The 26,203-nt window shown below is 35.8% G+C and overlaps 1 protein-coding gene across 1 annotated transcript; it reads right to left on the reverse strand.

Moving 5' to 3' along the window:
* Nucleotides 1-4,361: 4,361 nt before the first annotated feature.
* Nucleotides 4,362-18,925, reverse strand: LOC149422795 (pyrimidodiazepine synthase-like). The gene is made up of 5 exons (XM_089634009.1): nucleotides 18,901-18,925; nucleotides 13,790-13,957; nucleotides 12,339-12,496; nucleotides 5,219-5,464; nucleotides 4,362-4,490 (listed from the first exon to the last, which is right to left on the reverse strand). The coding sequence occupies exons 1-5, from the start codon at nucleotides 18,923-18,925 to the stop codon at nucleotides 4,362-4,364; spliced, it is 726 nt and encodes a 241-aa protein (XP_089490135.1).
* Between the last annotated feature and the right edge of the window lie 7,278 nt (nucleotides 18,926-26,203).

Genomic DNA, 26,203 nt, shown 5'->3' on the forward strand with positions numbered 1-26,203 from the left:
CGCCGACGGTACCAAGCGCCGCTTCAAATTTCCATTACATAAGTACTTAATCATTTTTCTAAGAATATGTAATTCATTGAAAACATACAATTAATAATCAATGATACAAATTAACGGATTCCACATTATTAATACATAATATTAATTAATGGAATTGTCAGTATCAAAAAAATAAAAATATTTGATATTTTTTACAAAAATAAATAAAATATCGCCAGTGTTTATGATAATATCTTATCTGACAAAAATTGAAAATTATCTGATATAAGAGTAGAACTTTTTTCATTCGTTTTGTCATACAATTATTATACGCACGCAACACGCGACGCACGTTTTCTGTCATCGGCTCTCGATAGTATTCATTTTAATCGTTCGTTCTAGTCTATTTACAAAATGGAAGAGTTTGGTGATATCATTCAGTCCCTGATTAAAACGGTCGATGTTTTGAGTGGCAAAATCGAGGGTTTCGGTAGCGAACTGACCACGATTCGTTCAATTTTAAGTGACGGTAGTGCTAAAATTGTGTGCCCTTCATGCAAGTACTCGTACAACGTAACTGCAGGTACTCCCCAGGTACTAGCGCCGGCGCCAGACTTAAATGTGTGTGTGCGCTCAGCGTACGGTGATATCACTAAGCAGCCGTCTGGGATACCTCCACCGCCCGGGCCCCCCGGCCCCGCCCCCGCTCCTGCTATTACCTTAGCCGCTCTAGCCGGCCAGACTCACCTTCCCGTTAGCGGCGTCCAGCCGCTCACTACTCGCAAAATGACCACAAGATCCACTGCTAAAAAAGGAAAACCGGAGGAAGATCTACATTCTGCTTCCACATCTGCTGCAGCGGCGTCTTCTCCTCCACAACCACAGAGTACAATACAGCCTGTTGTGCCCAAGCTGCCAACCCAGCCAATAACATCGTATAGCGATGCCCTCGTCAACGGTAGACGACGATCTCGGCCAATCTGTAAAGGGACAGGGTCTATCGACGACAGCTTGGTCACTATTCCCAAAAACCTACATCTGCATGTATTCATGTTTCACCCGAATACCACAGAAGAAAATATATCTTCATTCTTAAAAAAGAAGAAGCCGGATTTAATTTACACTGTCGAAAAACTGGTTACGAGGCATGAACGTTATGCTGCCTTCAAAATAGGCATACCGGAAAATTACTTCCACTTTTTCCTGGACCCCACGATCTGGCCTGAAAACGTGGCCTTCAACGAATGGTCATTTCGGAGACCACGACCCCAAACTAGGACGGTCGATACGACGTCCGAAAAAGATAGACATTAGTGGAGTATACCAGAACGTTCGAAGTCTGAATAATAAAATTATCGACTTCATGACAAACGTAATGTGCCAGAAACCACTTCTGATTGCTCTTACCGAAACTTGGCTAACTTCAAGCACCTTTTCGTCGGAGCTATTCGAAAACCTATACCACGTCTACAGGAAGGATAGAGGCAGTCGCGGAGGAGGGACTCTCCTAGCCCTCCGAGCTGACAGCCACTCACACGCGGAAAGAATGGACTGCATAGAAACCCAAGGTGAAGACTTGTGGGTGAAAGTATCGCATAGAAATGTCATAATTTATATATGTGTTGTATATTTTCCTCCAAATACAACATCTGAACAGTATCAATTATTTTACGACAAAACTATAAGTGAAAGTGTAAAGTTACAATCAAAAAATATTATTATTTTCGGTGATTTTAACTTTCCCTCAGGGAAAAACCCAATTGACGTTTTCGATTACTTTTGTTCTTTTTATAATTTAACACAATTCAACACTGTTTATAACATAAATGCACACATGTTAGACCTAGTATTAAGTAATGTAAATTCTAAAAATGCTGTTATCTGCCGCCATGACTCCCCATTAGTCAGAGAGGATATTCATCACCCTTCACTTTCATTCACATTCGATTACACAACTCAATCACATATACAAACAGACACATTGCCTCCAGACATAAACATGGGTTGGATTTTCCACGAAAGCTCAGATAACACACTTAAGAATGCCTTAGAACAACATCACTGGAATCATTACGATTGCCTTGACGTAAATCTAGCTGTCGAAATGTTTTATGAACAGCTCAATAATATTTTCAACATTTGTTTTAAGAAAAGATCTACACGTATGCTCAAAGATGTTAGACAATATCCGAAATGGTTTAATGGGGAAATCATTCACCTCATACGAGAAAAAACTAAAATGCACTATCTTTGGAAAAAAACAAAATCCGAACATGCCTTAGCTAACTTTAAAACTTTGCGAAAATCAATCAAACGGTTAATTGGTCAGGCCTACACTGACTTTACACGTGAGGCCGAGAACAGTATAATAACAGACCCAACTCGATTTTGGTCTTACACTAACGATAAACGCCGCGGCTGTGACAAACTTAACCACATGGACTACAAAGACAATAAATATGATGGATCGTCTGAGATCGCCGCAGGTTTCGCACACTATTTTCAATCAGTATTTAGCGACAATATCCCCAAACTTGACATATCCTCTATAGCTTCATCGTCATTTAACTCTTTACCTGTACAAATTCATGAAATTAACGATGACGATATTATTACAGCTTTCCATAAGCTAAAACCTAAATACTCCGTCGGCCCAGATTGTATTCCACCTATAATCCTTAAAAGATATGCAAGTTATTTTGTTCAACCTCTAAAACATATTTTTAACCTATCACTTCGCAAAAATATCTTTCCGGAAATGTGGAAACTAACGAAAGTAACGCCTATACATAAAAAAGGAAAAAAGTCAGAAATAGATAATTACAGACCTGTAGCTGTGTTGTCAGCACCCGCAAAACTTTTAGAAACCATAATTTATTCACAGATATATAACCAAACAAAACACGCACTCACCGAAAATCAGCACGGATTTCGTCCCACACTGTCACCTTCAACGAATCTTATGAATCTCATTACCTATATTAATAATTCATTTGAAAATTTTGTACCTGTTGATGTGATTTATACAGACTTCGAGAAAGCATTTGATAAAGTCGACCATGATATTTTATTAAAAAAATTAAGTGACATCGGTTTCTCTCAGAATTTCCTCGCTTTTGTGGCTAGCTACTTACGCAATCGTCGTCAGTATGTCAGTTACGGACACCATATCTCTCACGAATACAAAACTAACTCCGGGATTCCCCAGGGATCGAATCTAGGACCCCTTCTCTTTCTCCTATTCATCAATGACATTGGCAACACTATAAACCACTCAAAATATCTCCTTTTTGCTGACGATATAAAACTTTTCAAAGCAATCAAAAGTTACATCGATTCCATTCTTCTGCAAAACGATCTTGATTCTCTTGTCAAATGGTCGGAACTGAACAACTTACCCTTCAGTATTCAGAAATGCAGTGTCGTTACATTTACAAGGTCCAAAGATACATTCCTGTTCCCCTACCACATTAATAAACATGAATTAACACGTAAAAATGAGATTCGAGACCTTGGCGTAATTTTTGAAGCAAATCTCTCTTTCAAATCCCATATATCTGATATTGTCTCCCGTGCCAACAAAATGCTTGGATTTGTTCTTCGTAATTCAAGATCATTTACCAACGGAATCGCAATCCGAAGAACGTATGAAGCACTTGTTCGCAGTATCTTGGAATATAGCTCCATTATTTGGGCCCCTTCTGAGCAAAACCATATTCTCGAAATAGAAAAAGTACAAAAGAGATTCATGCGTTACCTATATATGAGGGAATATATGTACTACCCTTTCCTGTATCCATCCTTATTCTTAGCAGGAATGCTCGATCTTAATACATTAGAAGCCCGCCGAAAAATATTTTTAGGAAAACATTTTTTTAAGATAATCTCTGGAACTATACATAATCCACCTATTTTGAAAGAGATTAACTTATATGTCCCAGACAAGTATACTCGTGGAAGGTCCCATACCCTTTTTTATGCTCCAAAAGCGAGGACTTCTGCCTATCAGAACGCCCCAGTCAACAGAGCGACTGAACTGCTCAACGAGTCTGCATTGACCATCGACATTTTTAACGTAACCTACAGGCAGTTTAACAATTATCTTTTGACGTATGTCACAAAGTAGTGAAACTGACCTTTTTATGTGTTTTGCTATACTTTTTGTCTAATTTGTAATCTTCTCCATAATGTATTGGTGAATAACCGTTTTACGGAGAACATGAAAATAAATAAATAAATAAATAAACAATATCGATGTTCAAATAATATAATAACATACGTATTAGGGACAGTACTGAGTACACAATATAATATAGTATAATTGCACTTATGTTTGACAGGTAAGAAAATATACCTAAAGAAGTATTTCATAAATCTCTGTTTTACTTTTCAAGCATATCGTAGTTAGGTTGATCGATGATTCTGGATTGTAAGTATTTGAAATGAATGTCCACGTCCAGGAAGTGAGGGATTACTGCGGGGTCCTGCTTCATGGCCTCAATCCAGGCATTCTGAAATATATTTTTTTTAATGAATCGTTTGGCGGAAAGGAATTTTTGATAATAATTATCTAGTAGAACAACCCGAAACCGTCTTCTATTCCATTTTTTCTTATTGAAAAATACGGAACACACTATAATAATTAATTAATTAATATTAATTTGTACACAAGTCCAAGGAGCTTTTACATAAAATGTGAGTATAATGCTAATCTCACACGAGTCATATACTCTCATAATATATGTGGACATGGCCTCGGACTCCAATAGGAATGCATGCGAGCAATATGTTTAAATATGCAAAGCTCATATATATTATGAGTTTTTTTTATTTTTATTTTTATTTTTATTCTAGATAAAAGACACTTATTCACTTATTTAACTAGAAATAACATATATATTACACACTGATATTATTCACTTTCATTGTTTTGTTGATTGAGCATAAAACTGAGCAATTTTTTTTTAAATGTACCTATACTTTTTTCATTTTTAATTTCGTCTGGGAGGCAATTGTATATGTTGCTTCCCTCGTAACCAATGGATTGCTTGCCATAATGAGTATGTATGGTGTTTAAATGTATTTTATCGTATGAGACAGTATAATAGGATTTATGATTTATGTGAGAAAATTAAAGGTTAGATTAATTTACAAACAATTTTAAGTTAGGTTATAAATATGAGATTAAAAACCCTATAAAATTAAGCATAAATTATGTATGAATTGGTAATTTACTTACAAGTCCACTGAATTTTGACTCATCTATGTTGAAACGCGTTTCACCTAACATGGGTAGTACACCGAAGCGTTCAAACCACGGCCAGATCATGTAGTCCACAATCCCGGGAGCCGCTCCGCCCAAGAACTTGCCCCCGCGCTTGGTTAGTTCCCTCTGCAGGGCCTCCAGACCCCGGTAGAACTGGGAGATCAGGGCCTCGTTCACTTCGTCCTTCTCCCTCACGGCTTTGTGGAACACAACTGTCAACTGGAAAAGTCTATTTTTTACACATTCTATTTGGATATTCATTAATATTAGTTGATTTTACCCATGCTGTCTTGTGAAAACTTATAACAGTTATAACTAACCAACTAATCAATTTCCCTACATGGGGTACGTAGGGAGGATAGAACGCCGCATACTCGAAAAAGTCTTGCTATACACTCCTGGCATTCACATTTATCTCTTTCTTCTTTATAAAATTGTTAATAACATGTTTGACTCTCCTGAACTCCTTAGGTTGATCGACTTTCATGTGCCTAGTAGAACGGTTCGTCAGAAGGTACCTTACCATTGTAACATTCCAGGTACCAAAGCAGAAATAAATTCAGTAATAAACCGACTACACAGTGCAGGGAATAAATATTGCGTGAACACTAACGGTACTGAATGTCTATCAGCCTATAAACATTTTAGAAGACCTTTAGACATGTATTTTTACAAAAGTCCCCGACTTTCCCCCTTGTGCTTCCTTCCCCACCCCCTCTTGAATATATTTTTAAAAGCCTTTCGGAATACGCTAATATCTCCTTAACGGTTTTATAAAATCAGATTATTTATTTTTTGTTTAGTTTTTAATTAGTCATTCTGGAAAATTGTATTTTTTCATTTTTGCGAGAAAAGCTATACAATCTCTACAATTTATTAGTAAAGGAAAAAAATCAGTTTTTAAAATAGTATTTCAGAATATATTTGCACATAACTTTTTTCTGAGCCTGTTAACGAAAAAAAATAAATCAACAAAACTTGTATACAATACTTTTAGCTATAAAATAATGTATATAATGATGGGTTTTAATTTATAATAAGGCACGTACGCTGTTAATAAGGAGCACGGCGCGCGGCGGCTCGAACGCGCAGCGGTTCGCGGCGCAGCGAGAAATTACAAAAACCTAAGGAAAATAATGATTTATTCATGTGTTTGCTTTTTTTATAACAAATTCATTTAACGTTGAAGAGTTATATTGTTATTTACCAGTTTTAGTTCGGAGGGGAGGGGGGGTAATATAAATATTTTCCCCTGCCCAATGAAGCGCTTTCATTATCCACCAACCGCCGTGCCACGGTCTGGCTAAACAGTCATATTATGTTGTATGATTGTTTGTTACTTATTATTTAAATAAAGGTATGTGGGAAATTTATGCGAATCAGTTTACGCGTCCTCAACAGTAACCCACATGCTCCATGGACATGAATATTCTCGGGCAAACGGAGCCTACACTTTAACAGCAGCGTCTCAAGAGACAAGTCCACGTAATGAGAGAAGAATACTGAGATATTGAAGGGAAATTAAGACAAATAGAAAATATGTATCAAGATTTAGTTACGTGGAAAAAAATATGAAGGATGTTAATAATGATGACAATCTAAAAGAGACGATTCCATATACTGAAGCAAGTGAAGACAGGATTAAGGAATCATCGAGTAGGACTGCCAAGTTGTGGCTTTACTTTCTACATTGTATCGACCTCATGCTTAGATTTATATTTGCAGAGAAGTCCGGGAATCGGAAAATGCACCTAAATACTATTGTTGATATGCTTCCATTTTTCCACCCGGCAGGACATTTACCATACGCAAAATCAGCACATATGTACGTTCAAAGTATGTTGCAACTCAAATCAAGAATAACTAAAGAAGAATATAAACTATTCACTGAAAACGGGTACTTTAAAATAAGAAGAAGCGACAGATATTGGTCCGGTACGTGGACGGACATGATCATCGAGCAGTGTCTCATGCGACCAATGAAGTCAGTAGGAGGTTCGACACTTGAGCGCGGAATCACTGACGACGCTTTGTCAAAGTGGAAACTTGGAACCACTTACTGCGTGAAAGTGCAAGAGAGCATTGAAGAATGCATCGGTATAGAATTTAATTTTACTGAACAGCATGTTGAGCTGCGCGAATCACGGAAGAAAAGGGATGAGCTGGATATAGGAAAATATCCATCATGGCTAAGACAGCACAGTCCGTTCACCAAGCTTTCGGGGGAACTGGTGTCTTTATCTTTAGGGTTTATTTCAGATAATAGTGTCAATTGTGATAACGCTTATGAGGTGGGCCTGGCAGCTATGCAAAAAATGAAAGAATGTTATTTTGGAGATATACGACTGAAAAGGAAAGACATGGTGACTACCCAGCAAGATTCAAATCCGCAACTGTTCGGACGAGACAAGTTGCAGTAAACCCCCAGCAGCTATTTAACAGAATACTGTGCATTAGTGATAGTCCTAGCAAGCTTTAGACCTACTTAGGATATGAATTGGCTTCAAGACCCCTTCTATTTTTGATGAAGTCTCCCTTCGTAAAGGAACAAAATTATGTATGGTTAAAGTATTTAGCGAAAGTATTCATGAAGAAGTTGATTTGGAAAATGCTGCAATAGTCATCGATGGGGGATACCTCCTACACTCTGTTGTTTGGCAAACTTAAACTACTTACGGAGACATCATTAAATCATGCTCACGTTTCGTCCATACTAAATTTGGCAAAAATTCTATTGTCGTTTTCAATGGATACCCTGAAGAACCAACTGTAAAATATGAAGAGCAAAGACGAAGGTCGGCTAACAACTCATCGTGCGATATTGAATTAAACTTCACTACACGTTTTTTGACTAAGAAGGAAGCTTTTTTATCTAATAAGAAAACCAACAAAAATAATGATGAAGCACTGTGTCATGAATTTAGTGAATCTGGTTTGAAAACAGTCACGGCCACAGGTGATGCCGATATTGACATTGTACTAACTGGCATCGAAAAACTCAACATCTTCTCTAAAGTGATTGTTGTTGCCACGGATAGTGATCTTTTGGTATTACTTGTGAGTCTTGCACCTGAAGGATAATCTATTTTTTTCTGTAAAGATGTTGGTGGAAAGGCCCCTTCAAGAACTTTCTACGTCATAGAGAAACCTATAATGTTACATAAAGATATTCAAAAACACATTCTATTTACCCATGCCATTACGGGCTGTGATACGACCCCATCTTTATATGGGTTAGGAAAGATAAAAGCTGTTGATTTTATGAAAAACAATCCCGAAGCAAAACGCGCTGCTGAGGCATTTCTGGAAAAAGATCCAACTGAAGAGAACTTGTTGCAAAATGGAGAAAAATTCGCTCTCGCCATGTATGGTCTTGGTAGCTACTCTAATTGAAACGAAGTTCGATACTATAAGTTTACCAGACTAACGACAAAATCAGCTTTTAAATCTAAATTTGACTTGGCAAAACTACCACCGACTTCAGAATCGTGTCATCAACATTTGTTGAGAGTTTATTTGCAAGTACAGTTTTGGTTAGCAAACAAAGTAAACTCTATAAACTGGGGATGGAGGTACGAAAATGTAAATGAAAATGGTGGAAAGAAGAAATTTTTGAAACCATTTGCTCCTGATGACCTTCTTTATATGGTGTCCTGTTCCTGCAGGTCTGGATGTGGAAATTACTGTGGCTGCAGAAAATCTGGATTTACCTGCTCTGCCATGTGCTACAACCGTAACGGATTATCATGTCTGAAAACACCCCAGTATGACGAATAAATGGAAGACTCTCTTGACTAGAAAATTATTTGAATATTTTCCTAATTTTGTCATAGATAATATTGATAAGTAGGTATATAATATAATTTACACACCGTTTTGTCATTATAATATTTTTAGATGTACCTACCTATATTTTAAAACGCTTAAACCATTTTAGATTTATGCACTATTTTAAGTGATTTGTTGTTTCGGTATTTTATTGTTGATAGGTGCACATAATAAAACAAGTGAGAATTTCCACAAAAGATTTTTTAGAACTTCGCCATAACATAAGGTCTGCAATATTTTAATGTTGTGAAAGGGTAGTCCCACGCTGTTGTAGGTATTTTTGGCTTATTTCACATAACTTTATTTAAATAATAAGTAACAAACAATCATTCAACATAATATGACTGTTTAGCCAGACAGGGGCACGGCGGTTGGTGGATAATGAAAGCGCTTCATTAACCCCTAACCTCCGAACTAAAACTGGTAAATAACAATAAAACTCTTCAACGTTAAATGAATTTGTTATAAAAAAAGCAAACACATGAAATAATCATTACTTTCCATAGGTTTTTGTAATTTCTCGCTGCGCCGCGAACCGCTGCGCGTTCGAGCCGCCGCACGCCGTGCTCCTTATTAACAGCCTAAGTGCCTTATTATAAATTAAAACCCATCACTATATACATTATTTTATAGGTAAAAGTATTGTCTACAAGTTTTGTTGATTTATTTTTTTCGTTAACAGGCTCAGAAAAAAGTTATGTGCAAATATATTCTGAAATACTATTTTAAAAACTGATATTTTTCCTTTACTAATAAATTGTAGCGATTGTATAGCTTTTCTCGCAAAAATGAAAAAATACAATATTTTAGAATATTTAATTAAAAACTAAACAAAAAATAAATAATCTGATTTTATAAAACCATTAGTGAGATATTAGCGTATTCCGAAAGGCTTTGAAAAATATATTCAAGAGGGGGTGGGGAAGGAAGCACAAAGGGGAAAGTCGGGGACTTTTGTAAAAATACATGTCTAAAGGTCTTCTAAAATCTGTGAAAAATTCAGCTTCCGGGGAATTAGTTCCGACATTGGGTCTTTTTTTCCCTTCATTGACTGGGCTAATTATTATCAAATCTGTATGTCAAATATGAACTTGGCAAACATTAAACGGAGTATGCGAACTATTTCTACTACTCTACAAAATACGTTTAAATAAATAAATAAATAAATATTATAATACTTAGTTTAATATTATAATACTTTACTTAATATTATAGTACTTTGTTTAATATTATAATACTTGACTTAATATTGTAATACTTAGTTCAATATTATAATACTTAGTTTAATGTTTATTGTGATACTTGGTTTGATATTATAATACTAAACTAAATGTTTTTCTATTAGACTTTTTGTCGATTCTTAGCCTAATCTTGCGTAATAGAGATTGTTAATTAAAGTTACATAGTTTATAGGCTAATGTGAACAACAATTTCATCCCTTTTCATTCAATTGATTTGGAGGATATTGGCAAATAATATATTTTTATTTCATTTACTTAAACTTCATGTTACCTACGTTTCGTAAACTCTTGTTTCATGTTACCTATATTTTGTTAACCTATGCATTGTTAAATCTTATATTTTATGTAATCTGTATATTCTCATATATTATGTAAACTATTTATTGTTATTGTATTTAAAAAAACATAATTGCATTGTATGTAAAAGCCCTATGGGCGTTTAAATGAATAGAAAAAAAAATTATTCATAATAATATTTGGCTAATTTATATAGAGCCGTTTTTGTGAAAAATCACCCCAAGGGCGCTGAGATCGTTTCATAAATACAATTCTATTCTCATATCAACTCTTGATATATATGGGATATATGATATAGTCTTGGGGATGCTGAGTGAGAGGAAGGAGAGGAAGGAGAAGAAGTTCTAGGAAGGAAAAAGGTATGAGGGGTTGGTAGGAATCTAGGGATCTGTGTATCTAGGAGTGATTATCGCAAGGTGATGGGTTGAGAGACCAGTTGGAAAACCTCTCCCGATCTGGCACCACACGCAGGTGGTGAGCAGGCGCATTCTGAACACACCTCACCCGATGAACCCGGGTACTCCTTCTAAATCACCAAACGTAGCGAACCATTTGGGGTGACATATAGCAGAGATGTTGGTTATCCAATAAATGGTTCCCGGAGTAACAGTACCCAAACTCGACGTAAATAAATTGCTTATTACTTCTTCTTCCTGTAAATATGCATATAATATTCTCCTGATAAATCTTTCTATATCGAAACTCCCTTCATATCCAAACCATCTTTGTTTCCCTTCCTCAATTGCGTTCATGCCATTATCAATAAAAATATAAGTGAGTTGTTTATTACCACTTATATCTTAGAGCCCCCGCGGATGAGAGACTTTAGTTGCCGAGACAGTTGCGGGAATAAAAATCCATTACGGCATATGGAGTTGCCATGCCCCCATGGCAACTCCATATGCCGTACACGTGTACAGCGCACACGAGAAAATTTTTAGTTGCGGTTGCCGCAACTTTCTCCGCGGCTGAATGATTACATCTAAAGTCTTCGGAGACTGTTCTGAATTCAAATTTTACACATACTACCATATTTCCATCAAGTACTTACTACCCATACATAAGCGATATGGTAGTGTTTTTGTACATATTTATATCGCCTTATACATATTTAGTTGCCGCAAATAAAGTCTCTCGTGTACGCATTCAATTCGAAGCCGACAACTGTGACGAAAATGTTGCCGCAAGTAAGGTCTCTCGTTAGCGGGCACCCTTACTCGTAATACCAAACCTAGCTTTTAAATATATTAATGAGTAGTTATTCAGCCACAGGTAAAAACATAATAATAAAGAAAAAAGAAGAATACTAGAAATGTTTTGCAGATTTAATGGCAACCATTGTCACCACTCACTTAGCCTCTGTCTCTCTTACACTTTTCTAAGATTGTATATCGCCATCACATTTGATCGAAACCAATGAGGATCAAACACAGTTCTGCATGTGAAATTTAAGCAAATAATTACCGCCAATGTAATGCGATGGTCAGACTTTTGGATCATAAAACACTCGTACATCACATTTCTTGTGTTCATCTATTTTTTATGGAAACTATAGGTACTGAAAGAAATATATCCAAGTCAATTTTTAATATGCTATAAATTCCTAACTCTATAAACATCTCATTATTACAACAACTAGTCGTAATCTGTTTATTTCTAGATTCTTTTTAGCATGAATCATCTGTTAATTAATTAATTCAAGCTCTATTGAGTCAAGAGCTTTTTACCGCACTGAAGTTTTCCACAATGAGCTTGTCCTGAGCCTTCCTCAGGGGATCCGAGGAGACCAGCTTCGGGTGAGGGTACCTGTCCTCCAGATATTCCGCAGTAATCCGACTCTCGTAAATGACAACGTTTTCTTCAATTTCAAGAGATGGCACCTTTCCTACAATGGCAATGTAGAACAATAATGAAATGCTTGGAAATCAATCCAATGAAAATCATCGGGACAGAATAGTAAGTTGAGATAGCAAGTACATATTATTATGTCCCAATAAATTTATGAAAAGAATGTTGAACAGAAAGTGTAACGGACAGCAGGTGGATGGACATAATCATTAAAATAATTAAGGAAATGAATATTTACTGTTATCACGTATCTAACGACGCCGAATCCCTTTTTGAAGCTTATCACCGGACACGTATCATGTTTCAAATGGGATTTAACCGTAGTAATTAAAATTTAGTTATTTTTTTCGGTTCCTTAATGCTCTCATGCATCCTGTTTAGAGATAAGAATAATTGCTGTACATTAACACGTGTGTCACTGGCGTAGGTGTCCAGTACAGACAGGATAGTTAAACTAAGCTTGCCAAAGCCATCAACAGTTGGCAATGACCAGATATGAATAGTCAGGAACTTCTCTTCCACATTTTCTTTCCCTCCCTTCTCCCTTCAGCCTCACAACATATCCCTAATCGGGGATGCCATGGTCTCACTGGCTACGCAGAGTTGGGACTCTTGTAAGTGACGCTTGTTACCAAAAGAGAGGTTATAAGTGCACTTTCAGCGGCATTGCTCTATGTTATACCATGTATTTAATTATTGATACCCTTTTTAGGGCCTTTCACATTGGACATGTCAAAATTATACAAGATTATGCATAACTGAACTGCTTCAGTAACAATTGTTTGTATTTATTTAGTAATAAATTGAAGATGTCCACCGACTTGGCATAATTATTTCCCTCCATTAGTATTTTGGGTAGTGAGGAATACATTAAGTAGTTATTCCCAGAATTTCTGCACAAAAATAAATCCTGATTTGTCCTGAAATTAATGAAATCCTAAATCTTATCAATGCAAGCAAATTTTGGAATATCAAATGCATCATTTATCTGTTATCATAAAATATATTATCTATTTCAATATTATGTAACTAACGCGAAACAAGTAACTTTTATCATTCGTTTACCAAGTGAAGTAACAAATAAATAAAAAAGTTTTTCACAAGTTTCAAGCACCTAATATATTGTATTTATAATGTTATCGAACCCAAAATCAAAGTGGAAAATTGCTCCTATGATGTGCAATTAGTTTATCTTATCTATAATTTTCCATACCTGCAGCACCGATAACATATTAATATTATCGATAACATATTAATATATGAATATAATCTGCACTAAATCCAGATCAGAACTTCAGATTATTATTATTATAAGTGTTTTTTTTTTTACCAAGAGGTCTTTTAGAGGTCAGCCATTCGGGTTTTTTCTCGAGGTCGATGTTGACTACTTCGTAGTCCAACTTCTTGGCGTTCAGCACCAGGATGGTTCTGTGGGCGTACGGGCAGAACCTCATGCTGTATACGCGCAGTTTCCCGGTGAAGGGTGGCACCACCGATCCTTATAAAAAACATAAGTCATGAGATAGATATTAAATTTAAATGTAGGATGTGGGTACATAACTAAAATCGTATCAGGTTAATATAATCAAATACTCTATTTATAAGCCAGCATATTAATAATACATTTTCATATGTAGTGAACCCTTTTTAGTTTTTTAATACCTCTTTATTGCATATATTTTTAATAAATAAAACGAACTTCATCAGGGTTATTTATATAAAAAAATATTGCCATGGTATAATAATATTTTCTATAACCCTGATGATGATTCACGGTGAACCGAAACCGATTCGGTTTATATGTTAAAAATATATACAATAATGAATAAATTTATTATAAAAATAAGCAAATTTATTTTAATAAAATTATTATATTAATAATAAAATTCAAAAATTACAAAAAATATTTATTGCACACATTGTATTGGTTACATCCTATTTCTTCCAGCTTACCCAACAAATACACATTATATTACATAACCCAACAATTACATGTAAACCAATATATGTAAAAAAAAAATAGAGGTACCTATTTAATTTAAGTAAGGTATTCATTTAAGGTGTAGTGACATTTGTTTAAAATAAATGTTTTTAATCATGAAAATCACTTCGGTAAAAAATATACAGAAAATATGGACACTTTAGTACTTAGATAATAATGAGAATTAAGTATTTCAGTTTACGGAAATGAATGCAATTTTAGTTGCTATTTCGTTAAAAACGGAAATTTTTGCGTTTTTCTTAATTATTTCGTTAAAATTAAAACCCATTGTTACTTGGCGGTCATTGTTATTGATGTGGAAGTTTAAATGTTAGTTTTTTCTTCTTCTCTTGTTTACCAAAATATGACCCTTAAATAAGTTCTTTGGTTGTCAGTTTTGGTTTAATTAAAATATAAATAAATAAGAAAATAACTAGTCTAAAAAAACAATTTAAAATTATTATGTCAAAACATGACGCGAAGAAAAGACGCAATATTATCAGTTTTTTTCGAAATAGCTACTAAAATGCATTATTTTCCATTTTCGTAAACTGAAATACTTATTTCTTATTGTTATCTGACTGATACACAGTGATTTTTTCTAAAAAGTGCGTATTAACCGTGTCCCTATTTTCTGTACAATATTTACCATCACTCATTATATCAAATTGATTTTATTTATTACATTTCAAAATGTGTCCCATTGCTTTAATCTGGATTATTTTGAGTTTTTTAAACTATCTGTAAATATGTAAATTCACAACTATTTGCAAAATAAAAGTAATAATGGAAATATGGTGGGCCTCACTGGATGCTTTGCCTGTGCTAGGGCCCCCATTTTGCAGTTTAATATGCATATAGTTAAATTAAGAAGTTACAGTTAGGTTTTTGTTAAATTTATTTATTGTTTTTTTTTTTTAAATAAAGACTAACATCCCCGGGTTACGAATAACCTGACAGGATTTGAAAATCTCCTACTACCACCACAGCAAGCGGAAAATTTTGCTTGTGTTGTGATGGAGGACTTAGCCAGCGAGGAATAGTAATATTAGTTAGAAATTTATTGGTTGTATAGGTTGTACCAGATAGTGCAGGTCAAATTTCGAAATGCAATTTATGTCTGAATTTTGGCAGATTACACGTTACAAGCAAATAATTAATTTAGTTTTATAACGAGCAAAACATACGTATTCGTGGTTAAATAAGGAAAAAATCAATAATTAAGTACCAGCATAATTTATTCTTACTGCATTCTCGCAAGAACCAAGTAAGAACACTGAAAATTAATAAGATAATAAGTAAAGAGGAAACCCGGGCGCTGAGAAATTTGAACAATAGGTATTTTAAAAATCACTTGCTATTTCACTCTGCTCAGCGAGCGCGCTACCGATGTGTAGGTACCCACCCAACTTGTTTGTCTAGTGAGGAGGGTAAGGGTAAGGAGGGTAAGGAGAAAAATCATGTATGTACATAACTAATAATAAATAAACGCCCGGGTTGCCGGCACTGAATTGTAAATTGTAACTAAGAGTGTGTGTGTGCATGTTACGCTCGCCTATTATTATTACTCCCGCCCCGCATCTCCCGTCATCCGTCCTTCGTCATGTGTCATGTATCTTTCCGACTTATTTCTCCGTTACTGTTTTTGTCTCGGCGTATAATCTCGGCCAAATGGATTTTGATAGGATTTTCACTATCATTTAAAGATTTTCTTCCGAAAGGTTTACACACGTAATTTATAAATATGTATTATATTTATAAAAAGTAGAGGAACGTCATTGTGTAATCAAGTGATTTAAAATATATTTTCGGGCGCTTAAATTGCTAACGCTGGCTAAACCTTGTGAGATACATCAAAATAATGTACTACTAATTAATTGTATTGCTCTTACTTACTTGACCGGTCAGTGGCTGAGTGGGCATCGCGTTTGGGTCCCACCCGGGCGTCCCATGTTCGATTCCTCGGCTGGCTAAGTTCTCCATCACAACACAAGCAAAACCTTACGCTTAGTGTGGTGGTAGTAGGAGTTTTTCAAATGTTAGGTTATTCGTAACCAGGGAATGTTTGTCTTTCTTTTAAAAATTAAAAAAAAATTTACTACCCATATAGGTACACCTACTAAAATATGTAGGTGCGTACATTTGAACTGCCTCCGTGGTTGAAGGGTAAGGCTCTTGGCTACGAATCCGCAGGTCGCGGCGTGCGCAAGTAAATTTTATTAAATTAATTTGTGTCGTTTTGCTAAATTAATCAATTAAAAATAATATAAAATACTTGTTTGGACAGATAGTTATCTTTTTTGTTTATCAAAACTTAACTAAACCATTCAAGTTGTTTGAGACAGGGAAAAGTATTAAAATAAAATATTTATTTTTTATTTTAGTAAAATTCCTGAAATCAACAGGTTTTAATTCCCTTGCGATGTTTATTTGGCCAAAATGACCAATTTTTACCACATAAACATCGCAAGTGACCAATTTTCGATATAATATTGCAAATTTTTGTTCACTATTTTGTTTTACGAATCTTATTATTGTGTTTTGTTAATAGAGCCAACGCCAATGCCATTCGTTGAAATTTTGAAAATGACATGAAAGCCATAACACCCTTGCCAATCACCACACTGCAAATCGGATGGTGTGGAGGAAACCTCCATTTTTTTCCACTCTACCTCCAGACATGTCGGGGTTCTGAAAATCGGATCATGAGTAAAAATGAACTAGTATTTAAATATCCATGTAACTCGAAAATAATAGAAAATGTCATGACTAAACGGCGCAACTTTTCCTACTGTGTTTTGTTATAACAGTCACCACGCAAATGGCATCTTTTTAAAAATATATATTTAAAAAAAAAATCTTTATTCATTGTAAGTTGAGGATTTTTTGACTTTCATGCTAGGTACATGTCCGTGTTACGACCAAATTCTGTATCGGGTTGCTACAGGGTTTTGTTATAATACTCGTCCAAATAAGTCGCGTCTCAACTTGAGCGCGCACATACAATAGTCAGGTGGCTTCTTGCTGCTAACTCATCTCAGTCGCGTCGCGACTTGAGCGTGCGTTTAGACTGGTCTCCCGATCCGGCCTGCCACGCAACTGGCGGACCGATGCATATATCGCCAAGACCCGGACAATCCTCACCCCCATGCACCCGGGCACCCCTGCATAAGTCACCAAACGTAGCGAACCACTTGGGGTGACCTATGACAGAGGTTATCCAATAAATCGTTCCCGGGGCGGCGGTACCCATAACCACCTCCCAAATTGAAAATTATTATAGTACTTGACGTATACAAATTGAATTTGGTCCAATTTTAGTAAGATCGGCAGGTATGGTATACTCGAAATAAGTCACTAAACCAAAAAAAAACTAATAAAATATATCAATAACTCGGGAAAAGACAACACTAGTGCACCAACACAATTCGATATACTACGCTACATCACTTTGCTGTATATTTATTTGTCGAAATAGAAGTTAAATAACAATATACATTATGAGTTATTGAAGAATTATAATATTATGCTAGTTACCCAAAAGTTATTTTAAAAAAAATATCCATTTGAGTGTTTTGTATCCATATTGGCAATACGGAACGAAATCACCTCGGAGTCGGTCTGGCCGTAACGGATGTTTTTTTTTTACAGATATTATTTTACGTAAACATATGAAATTAAAGTAAGAATATCGGAATACTTCACCAAACAAACACAAAAGTGACCAAACGGAAAAAATAATAAAAAACATCGATTACTTGGGACAACACAACACTAGAATATCGAATATCGATTTATGACTACGTGACATCACTTCGCACAAATACATACGTATTTATCTAAACCCTGTCCCCCCGACCATTACCTCACGAATACTGAGCGAAAGGGACACATGCAGCTCGGGCTACAAATACCTAAATGAAATCTTCAAAATCGAGGTTTTGTATTTCCCGTTTTTCTCCTTCAAAAGTTAACCGATTTTCAATTTTTTTTTTACCTACTACATAAGAAGAAACTATTCTATGTCGGACCGTTTTGCTTTTTTTCAAAATATATTGTGTGGTTTGTAGACTGAACGTCTTTTGACTGCGTTTAAATCAGGCAATTTTATTGATTTTAGGAAGGTCATAACTTCTATAAGAAGCAATTTAAAAAAAAAACAAAACGTACCGACACGCAAGTCGCCGATATCTATTTTATGTTAAAAAAATATTTGCTCTAGGGTTAAAATCCAGAAAGATAATTGGGGACTACGTTTGTATGGAAAAATCAACGCCCGGTTACGTCTTAACCTATGTTGTTAAAATATTATTATTATTACCGAACATAACAGTTTTGCATATTTCAAAACAAAGTTTTCAAATGTCAAATCTGACATAAGTCAGATGTTAAAAACTGTCTCATCATTAATGGAACGTGTTTATTTTAACAAATAAGCATTAAATTATAAGAATATTTACCTTTTCTTAGATGTTTGCTACTCATCTTGGCAGTCTGCGGTAATGCAATGGATATAAACGACCGAACCGGCATACGATTAAAATAAGACAAATATCTCACCTATTCAAAGTTGTTACATTTGCTATGTGGTGGGTGGTGAAAGTGAGAGTGGGAGCGATAGCGAGAGCGGAAGTCACAGTAAAATCAGCCACACACTGAACGAACGGAGTTGACAAAACGGAAGATTGAAAGTTACCAATTCGGTAATACGAGGCGAATTTACTCTTCTGCAAATGAATTAATGCTGTGGAGATTTAAAAAAATAATAAAAATTTTACACGGAAAAAGTGTTACTATTTATTCTCACTATCTGTGAACGGAAATTACAATTTGAATACCTACTGCTTACTAAATTCAATACAAACAAAAAATTACTCTTGTATTAGGTACCTACGTCTGTAGTGATACAAAATTTAAATTTTCCATGACATCTTGAAATTATATTCTAAAGTCATAAACTAGCCAGCATGCCATTTTCCCACAGGGGTAGGCAGAGGGGACAGATCGCCAAACAACTCGATTTTGGCACACGCTCCCTGCTTCATCCACATTCATACACTGTCTGATACAAACTCTTCTATGACTATTGACATGGCCCGACCCAAGTATCTAGTTCACTTCTTCTACCATTGACATTCACTCTACATGACCAAACCATCTGATCGTTCCTTTCTTAATCTTACTAATTACACTTACGTCAGCCTTGCATTCTTCGCGTATCTCCATAGTTCTCTCACGATCATACATGGTTTTACCATACATACGCTTTAGGGATCTCATTTCTAAATAAGTACCTGCTTAAAATTCATATTTTCGAGCCGGTACCCCAATATTCAACACGCTTTCCTATATTTTTTAAGAATATAATTTTAATTATATATTCTTTATTATTTTACGGATCTATAATTGGTGCCGGTACGCCGCCTTGTACTGCGAGAAAAATAAGGTGCTTGTTAGTTAGTAGCTGTAGGTACATATGTCCATAACTATTTTAATGTACCTTTTCTAGAATTATAAATAAGGTTAGATAAAAATGTGAATACGCAATACTTTATTGAAGAAGAAGAAGGTAGAAAAAATAAATCTAACTAACTAACAATCACGCCGTTTCCCCGCAGGGGTAGGCAGAGAGGACGGACCGCCAAACAACTCGGTCTTGGCACACACTCCTTGCCTCATTCACATTCATACATCGTCTCATACATATTCTTCTATTGTTCTGACTCTTGACATTTCCCGACTCAAGTATCTGATTCACTTGGTCGTGCCATGTCTTCCTCGGGCGTCCCCGACTTCTGCTACCATTCACATTTGCATCGTATATTATCCTTACACTCCTTTCTTCGCTTATTCGATCTACATGCCCAAACCATCTAAGCGTCCCTTTCTTGATCTTACTCACTACGCTTACATCAGCCTTGCACTCTTTGCGGATATCCACATTCCTCACACGATCATACATGGTTTTACCACACATACGCCTCAGGCATCTCCTTTCAACAGCATTCAATCTACTTTCATCCTTTCCTTGCCAGTTCCATGCCTCACTTCCATACATCAGGGTAGGTACCAGCACTCCATTGTGGACTGCTAACTTCGCATCTTTGGACAATTTTTTTTAGCGCCAACTGCGTTCAGTCCTCCATTAATGGAGTTACCTGCATTTACTCTTCTTTCAATATCTCTGTCAGCCTTCCCATCTCTCGTAAACATGCTTCCTAAATACACAAACTCATCCACCTGCTCCAAGTATTCCTCATTCACAGCTATATTGCACACTGTTTTCGTACTCTCTCTTTCAAACTCCATTACTTTAGACTTACTTACATTCATCATTAACTCATTATTCACGCATACTTCGTTCATCCTAGACACGAGAGACTGCAGATCATTCATACAATCAGCACCGCATCATCAGCATACAACAGGCAACATACTTTCAGATTACTCAAATTCGCGCCCAATCCCACCTCTTTCAATTCTTGCATACAATTATCCATGTATAGATTGAATAACTACGGTGACATTACGCAGCCTTGTTTAACACCTTTTGTGATATCAAACCACTCCGTAAAACCACCGTTCACCCTAACACATGCAATGCTTCCCTCATATAGAGACGCAATTGCCTGAGTCAGATTCGTATTCACTCCATACTTGGACAACACCTTCCATAGCTTTTTCCTGTCGACTCGGTCGTATGCTTTTTGTAGATCTACAAAGGCACAGAAAAATTTCTGTTTTTTTGCCAGAAACTTCTCGGTGAGCATACGCAAAGAGAAGATCTGGTCCATGCACCCCCTTCCACTCATAAAAGCACCTTGCACATCCCATATTTTATTTATTTATTTATTTGAGGAACATAAACAGTCTTATTAATACAATATACATAAGAGGATAACAAAAAACAGACCAATTATTAATGTTCACAGATATTTATTCAGAAACATAAAACTAACCTGTAAACGATAAACCTATAATATGCCTACCATAAACAGCAATAAATAAAAGTGATTATAACTATACTTAAATAGACTTGGGTTGGAACGGGAAAGGGGAGGAGAGGGATAAGGAAAAGTTGACACGCAAGTAATATTAAAATACATATTAGGTACAATCAATTTAACAGTCGTTAATATGAGTTAGAATGTGATACAATGAAATTCTGTAGTGATAGTAACTAGCAGTGAATATGTCAGCACGAGTGTCTATATTTGCAAATTTATTATTATAGTAGTTACATGCATAAATTCATTTTGGTTGGAATTGGTATTGCATCTATCAATGTAGAAAAGGGTATTTTGTCTGCTGTATCGAATTGGCGCATGGAAATTTATTTTGCTCAGCAACTCCGGGCAGTCAACTTTTGAGTTAATAATTTTATACAAGAGCATCTGATCAGCGACAATCCTCCTGTTGAGTAGTTTCGTGATTCGAAAATGTTTCTCGATTTCGTCGTAAGAGTTAATATGTTAAATGATTTAAAATTGAGGAATTTGAGAAATCGTTCCTGAAATCTTTCTGGAACGATTTATCATCCTTTATATCATCCGATGTATTTATCCTTTGTTTCCTTTCTTACCCTTTCAATCAAAATTCTATCATACAGCTTGCCAACTGAACTTAGCAGGCTAATAGCCCTATGATTCCCACATTCCGTACGTGACCCTTTACCTTTGTATAATGGCATGATCATTGCCCTTCTCGTGTAAAGGCGTGTAACCTTCTTTTAAACATTGGTTAAAAAGATTGCACAAACATGTGAGAATTATACGGCTACCTCCTTTAAAATATTCAGCAGCAATATTGTCGAAACCGACAGCCTTACCATTCTTCATACACTTAATTGATCTTTCTATCTCATCCATGCTAATTTCGGTAACATTCAGTCCATCATCATTCAAATCTGATTCGCCGCTAGAATCACTGTCACTCACTTCGCTTTCAAAGACTTCCTCGAAATACTTCATCCATCTCTCTTTTATTTTTTCCTCATTCGTCAACATTTTTCCATCTTTCGATTTTATCACTTTCATGCTTCCGGTTTCTGGGCCACACCTGGACCTTTTAATTTCCTTCTAAAACAACTGAATGTTTTCTTGGAAATGGTTTGTCATTTTCATTCCTTCTTCCTCTTCCAGGCGTTTCTTTCGTTCTTTCACTCCAACTCTTACTTTTTTCTTACATTCCTTATATACTTCTTTCGCTCGATCCTTCTCTTCGCTGGAAGCACTGCCAGCCGCCATCAGACATAACCATGCTTTCTTCTTCTCTGAGACCAGTGCTATAATCTCATCATCCCACCATATTATAATCGCATCACCTTTCTTCTAAATCTAATATAGCTAAAAACTTGTCATTCAGCAAACTACCAGTAAAGCAGAAAAAATTGAACAAATAATTGTAATGCTAAACATTAACGAGACAAATTATTATTGCTTGTGTAATACCAACGCCAGATCTGCAAACACACAAGAACCACTACGAGGATGTAGAAATACTGAAATTTAAATATCCTAAAGCTACATTTATAATTTTTGGTGATTACAATTTACCAAAAATCCACTGGTCCTTCGATACTGACAATGAAGTGGTTGTTAACGAGGCATAAGTGCAGTGTGCCAAATATAAGGAAATGCCTGACATGACTTTCTTTCTTGGACTAAAACAGCTAAATAAAGCACATAACTCAAATAATCGAATGCTTGACCTAGTATTTTTCAGTGACTCAAAGACAGTAGTGGAACAATCAGACGAATTTTTATTACCTCCAGATCAACACCATCCAGCGGTAGTCATTATTATTACAAATGAGTCTAAAGATTTGCAGAACATACAATCATCACAATTTTACCAAAGCTAACTACCTAATATTATTGATCATCTTGACCAATTAGAGTTATTAAGATATTATAAGATTAGTCATTTTTAGAAGATAAAATAATATAACTAATCAAGTACAGCAATTTGACTCCATCTTAAACACTTCGAAAGAACTTTATGTTCCTAGAATTAATTTGAAGGCATCTTTATATATTTACAAAAGAATTAAAAGAACTAATTTACAATAAAAAACAAATGCACGAGATCTAGAAATGTTAACGATTATTCTATTTTCACTAACTTAACATATATAGATGAAAAAGGTGTCATATAAAACAGCCATAAGAAGTCGGGTAGAGTATAATGCCACGTATACATACGCGAGCTGAACTGCAGAACTGAACCTCAACTTATGGGAAAGGAACGAAGCAACCATAAATGGCGCGAAACGCCGCTTGTAGTTGCTTCGTTTCTCTACCGTAATTCGTGGCTCGGTTCTTTAATTTTTATTGAATGAATAGTTAATACTAGGGAATGCAATCCCGCAAGAAAATGTCAATCCAGGTATTTGCGGGACTGAACAATCTTAGGCTAAGGACTCACGGAGCGATTTTTACCCGCGCCCGCCGCGGTTGCGGGCCCGCAGCCTTTGTAGAATGCAGATATTTATGTAAAAAATTAAAGCACATTTCACGACGCGTTTTACGCCCGCGGCGTTTGCGATTGTTAGCGGGGCCCGCTGCACCCGCGGTTATCTTGTACCGGCGGGCGCGGGCGCGGTCCCGCAGCCGCGGCGGGTTGCTCCCGCGCGCTCTGCGATCGGTTGGCGGGCGAGTTAGTGGAACTCATAAAATCAACTGATCGTTTAACTGCCCGTCTTGCAACCGCCCGTCTTGCGATAATCAACCGCCAAGATTGCGGGCGATAACCGCAACCGCGGCGGCTGCGTCACCGCAAAAAAGAGCGGTCTCGTGAGTTTTGAAAATAAAACTCCATTCCGCCACCGCAGCGGGCGCGGGTAAAAATCGCTCCGTGTGTCCTAAGCCTTAGTCCCGCTGGATCCAGGTATTTGCGGGATCCAGCAGAGTGGACTTAGATATCTAATCAATCGTATAATAAGACCTAATACCTCGATCTACCAACCTTGTTTTTAGAGTTTTAAATTTATACCTATAATAAAACAAGTTCTTTGGGACATTTTAAATGATTAATTAATAGGTATACCTTTAGTTAGACATAGGTAAAGTTTAAGTCATAAATTGGCAATGTATAAGATAAGACATAAATTTACATAACATACCCGCCTCGGAACAGACTTTGTCTAGTGAGGTGGGTAAAAGAAATCTATGTACACAAATGAAAATAAAATAAACGCCCGTATTGCTGGCACTGAAACTGAAATTGAACTGAAACTTAACTTTAAATAATAACGTTCACACGATAAACAATATTCTTGTACAATGAGCATCATAAGTTTAATTAAACATTATTTTGGAAATAGCTTCGTAAAAAAGTTAAAGTATTAATTGTGTCATCTGATAAACGGCTTCTGATATTGGACACAAGGTAGCCAGCTGGTTGGCACAGTAGTCATTAGCGCATTGTAAGTGAATTGAAGGTATGTGCCTTTTAATCCACCGGACTCGAAGTAATTCAGAGTAAGTGAGGGTAAATCTGTAGTTGCCCTCTTTCAGCTTTAAAAGATCTTGAATAACCATCATTTTTAGTGTCTTACCGTAATTCATAACCATTAATTTGATTGAATTAGACGATGTTAGTAAGTTAAAACCCCCGGCTTTAAAAAGATCTCGCAAATCCGACGAGGTACAGAAAACTCGGAATAGTAAACCATCTTTAGACACCATTCGTGATAACTGATAACCCTCTTTTCGACGGTATTGTTTTCGCTTGAAAAATGGTCAGTGATTTTATTTGTTGATGGTTGAGGTTCACAATGAGCCGATGTGGAAGACCTGACGTCAATGCAGTTGTAGAAGCTTCTCTGTAATCCCGTCAGTCCAGCGGGATCCCGCAAAATTTTCGACCGAGATTAGTCCCGCAAAATGTCTGCGGGATCTCGGTATTTCGGGATCCCGGTAAACCGGGATTGCATTCCCTAGTTAATACATATCAACAAACAAGTCCTGCTAAGCCAATTGAATTGGCTTGTCAACAGTTGCTTAATGTTTAGTTACATATATAAGTTATAATTTACATCTTATATCTACAGATTCAACATTTTTTCAAACATATTCTTTATAGTGTCAGGTAATAAATATCTTCGGTATGTTGTATTCAAACGTTCTCTGTCCGTACTTATTATTAAATATCGGAACTATCAACCCGTCATTGCGCGTGAATCTAGTGATGTATTTATGTTCTAATTTCTCTTTATGCTGCGGGGTAAATATATGCTGAATTATAGTTTTTTGCCATAGTATAGCCTTAACAGGTAAACTTTTGGCACTCTGAAACAGCAACGGTGTATTATGTCTCTGTTTGAAAATAATAGGGACGACTAGTAATTTTACAATTGCGTTTTGTACAACTTGAACTTGTTTCAGATGACTGGTTATAGTAGTATTTCCCCATGTTGTTAATCCATATCTTATAATAGATTCTATATTGAATTATTTTAAGTGTTGCAATTGATAGGAAAAAAAATAATGTGTACATTCTGCCAGCAATTCATTCTTTTACAGTTTTTTTAAAAATATGTTTGTCCCATTTGAAAAAGCAATCTACTGTAACACCAATATAGACATATTTCGTAACTAATTCTAAGCCTTCACATTTACAATTAGTTGGGATATTTTTATGGATGCAATTAAAATTATAAGAAATAATATTAGGATTAAATTGAAATTTGGCATTAGGAGATCTTATGTGCATTACTTTGTTTTTTTTTTAGCATTTATTAAAAATGAAAAACTCTAAAAG

Source organism: Hesperophylax consimilis, chromosome 7 (assembly GCF_061612785.1).
Source record: "Hesperophylax consimilis isolate HC1 chromosome 7, BYU_Hcon_1.0, whole genome shotgun sequence".
Lineage (NCBI taxonomy): Eukaryota > Metazoa > Arthropoda > Insecta > Trichoptera > Limnephilidae > Hesperophylax > Hesperophylax consimilis.

What these genes read in the sequence shown, in the direction of transcription:
- LOC149422795 (XM_089634009.1), bottom strand. Translation starts at nt 18,925, where the DNA reads ATGAGTAGCAAACATCTAAGAAAAG. An exon ending in TAGCAAACATCTAAGAAAAG is followed by an intron (nt 13,958 to 18,900) that starts GTAAATATTCTT and finishes GTTTTTTATAAG; the next exon opens with GATCGGTGGTGCCACCCTTC. An exon ending in TTGTGGAAAACTTCAGTGCG is followed by an intron (nt 5,465 to 12,338) that starts GTAAAAAGCTCT and finishes AGACTTTTCCAG; the next exon opens with TTGACAGTTGTGTTCCACAA.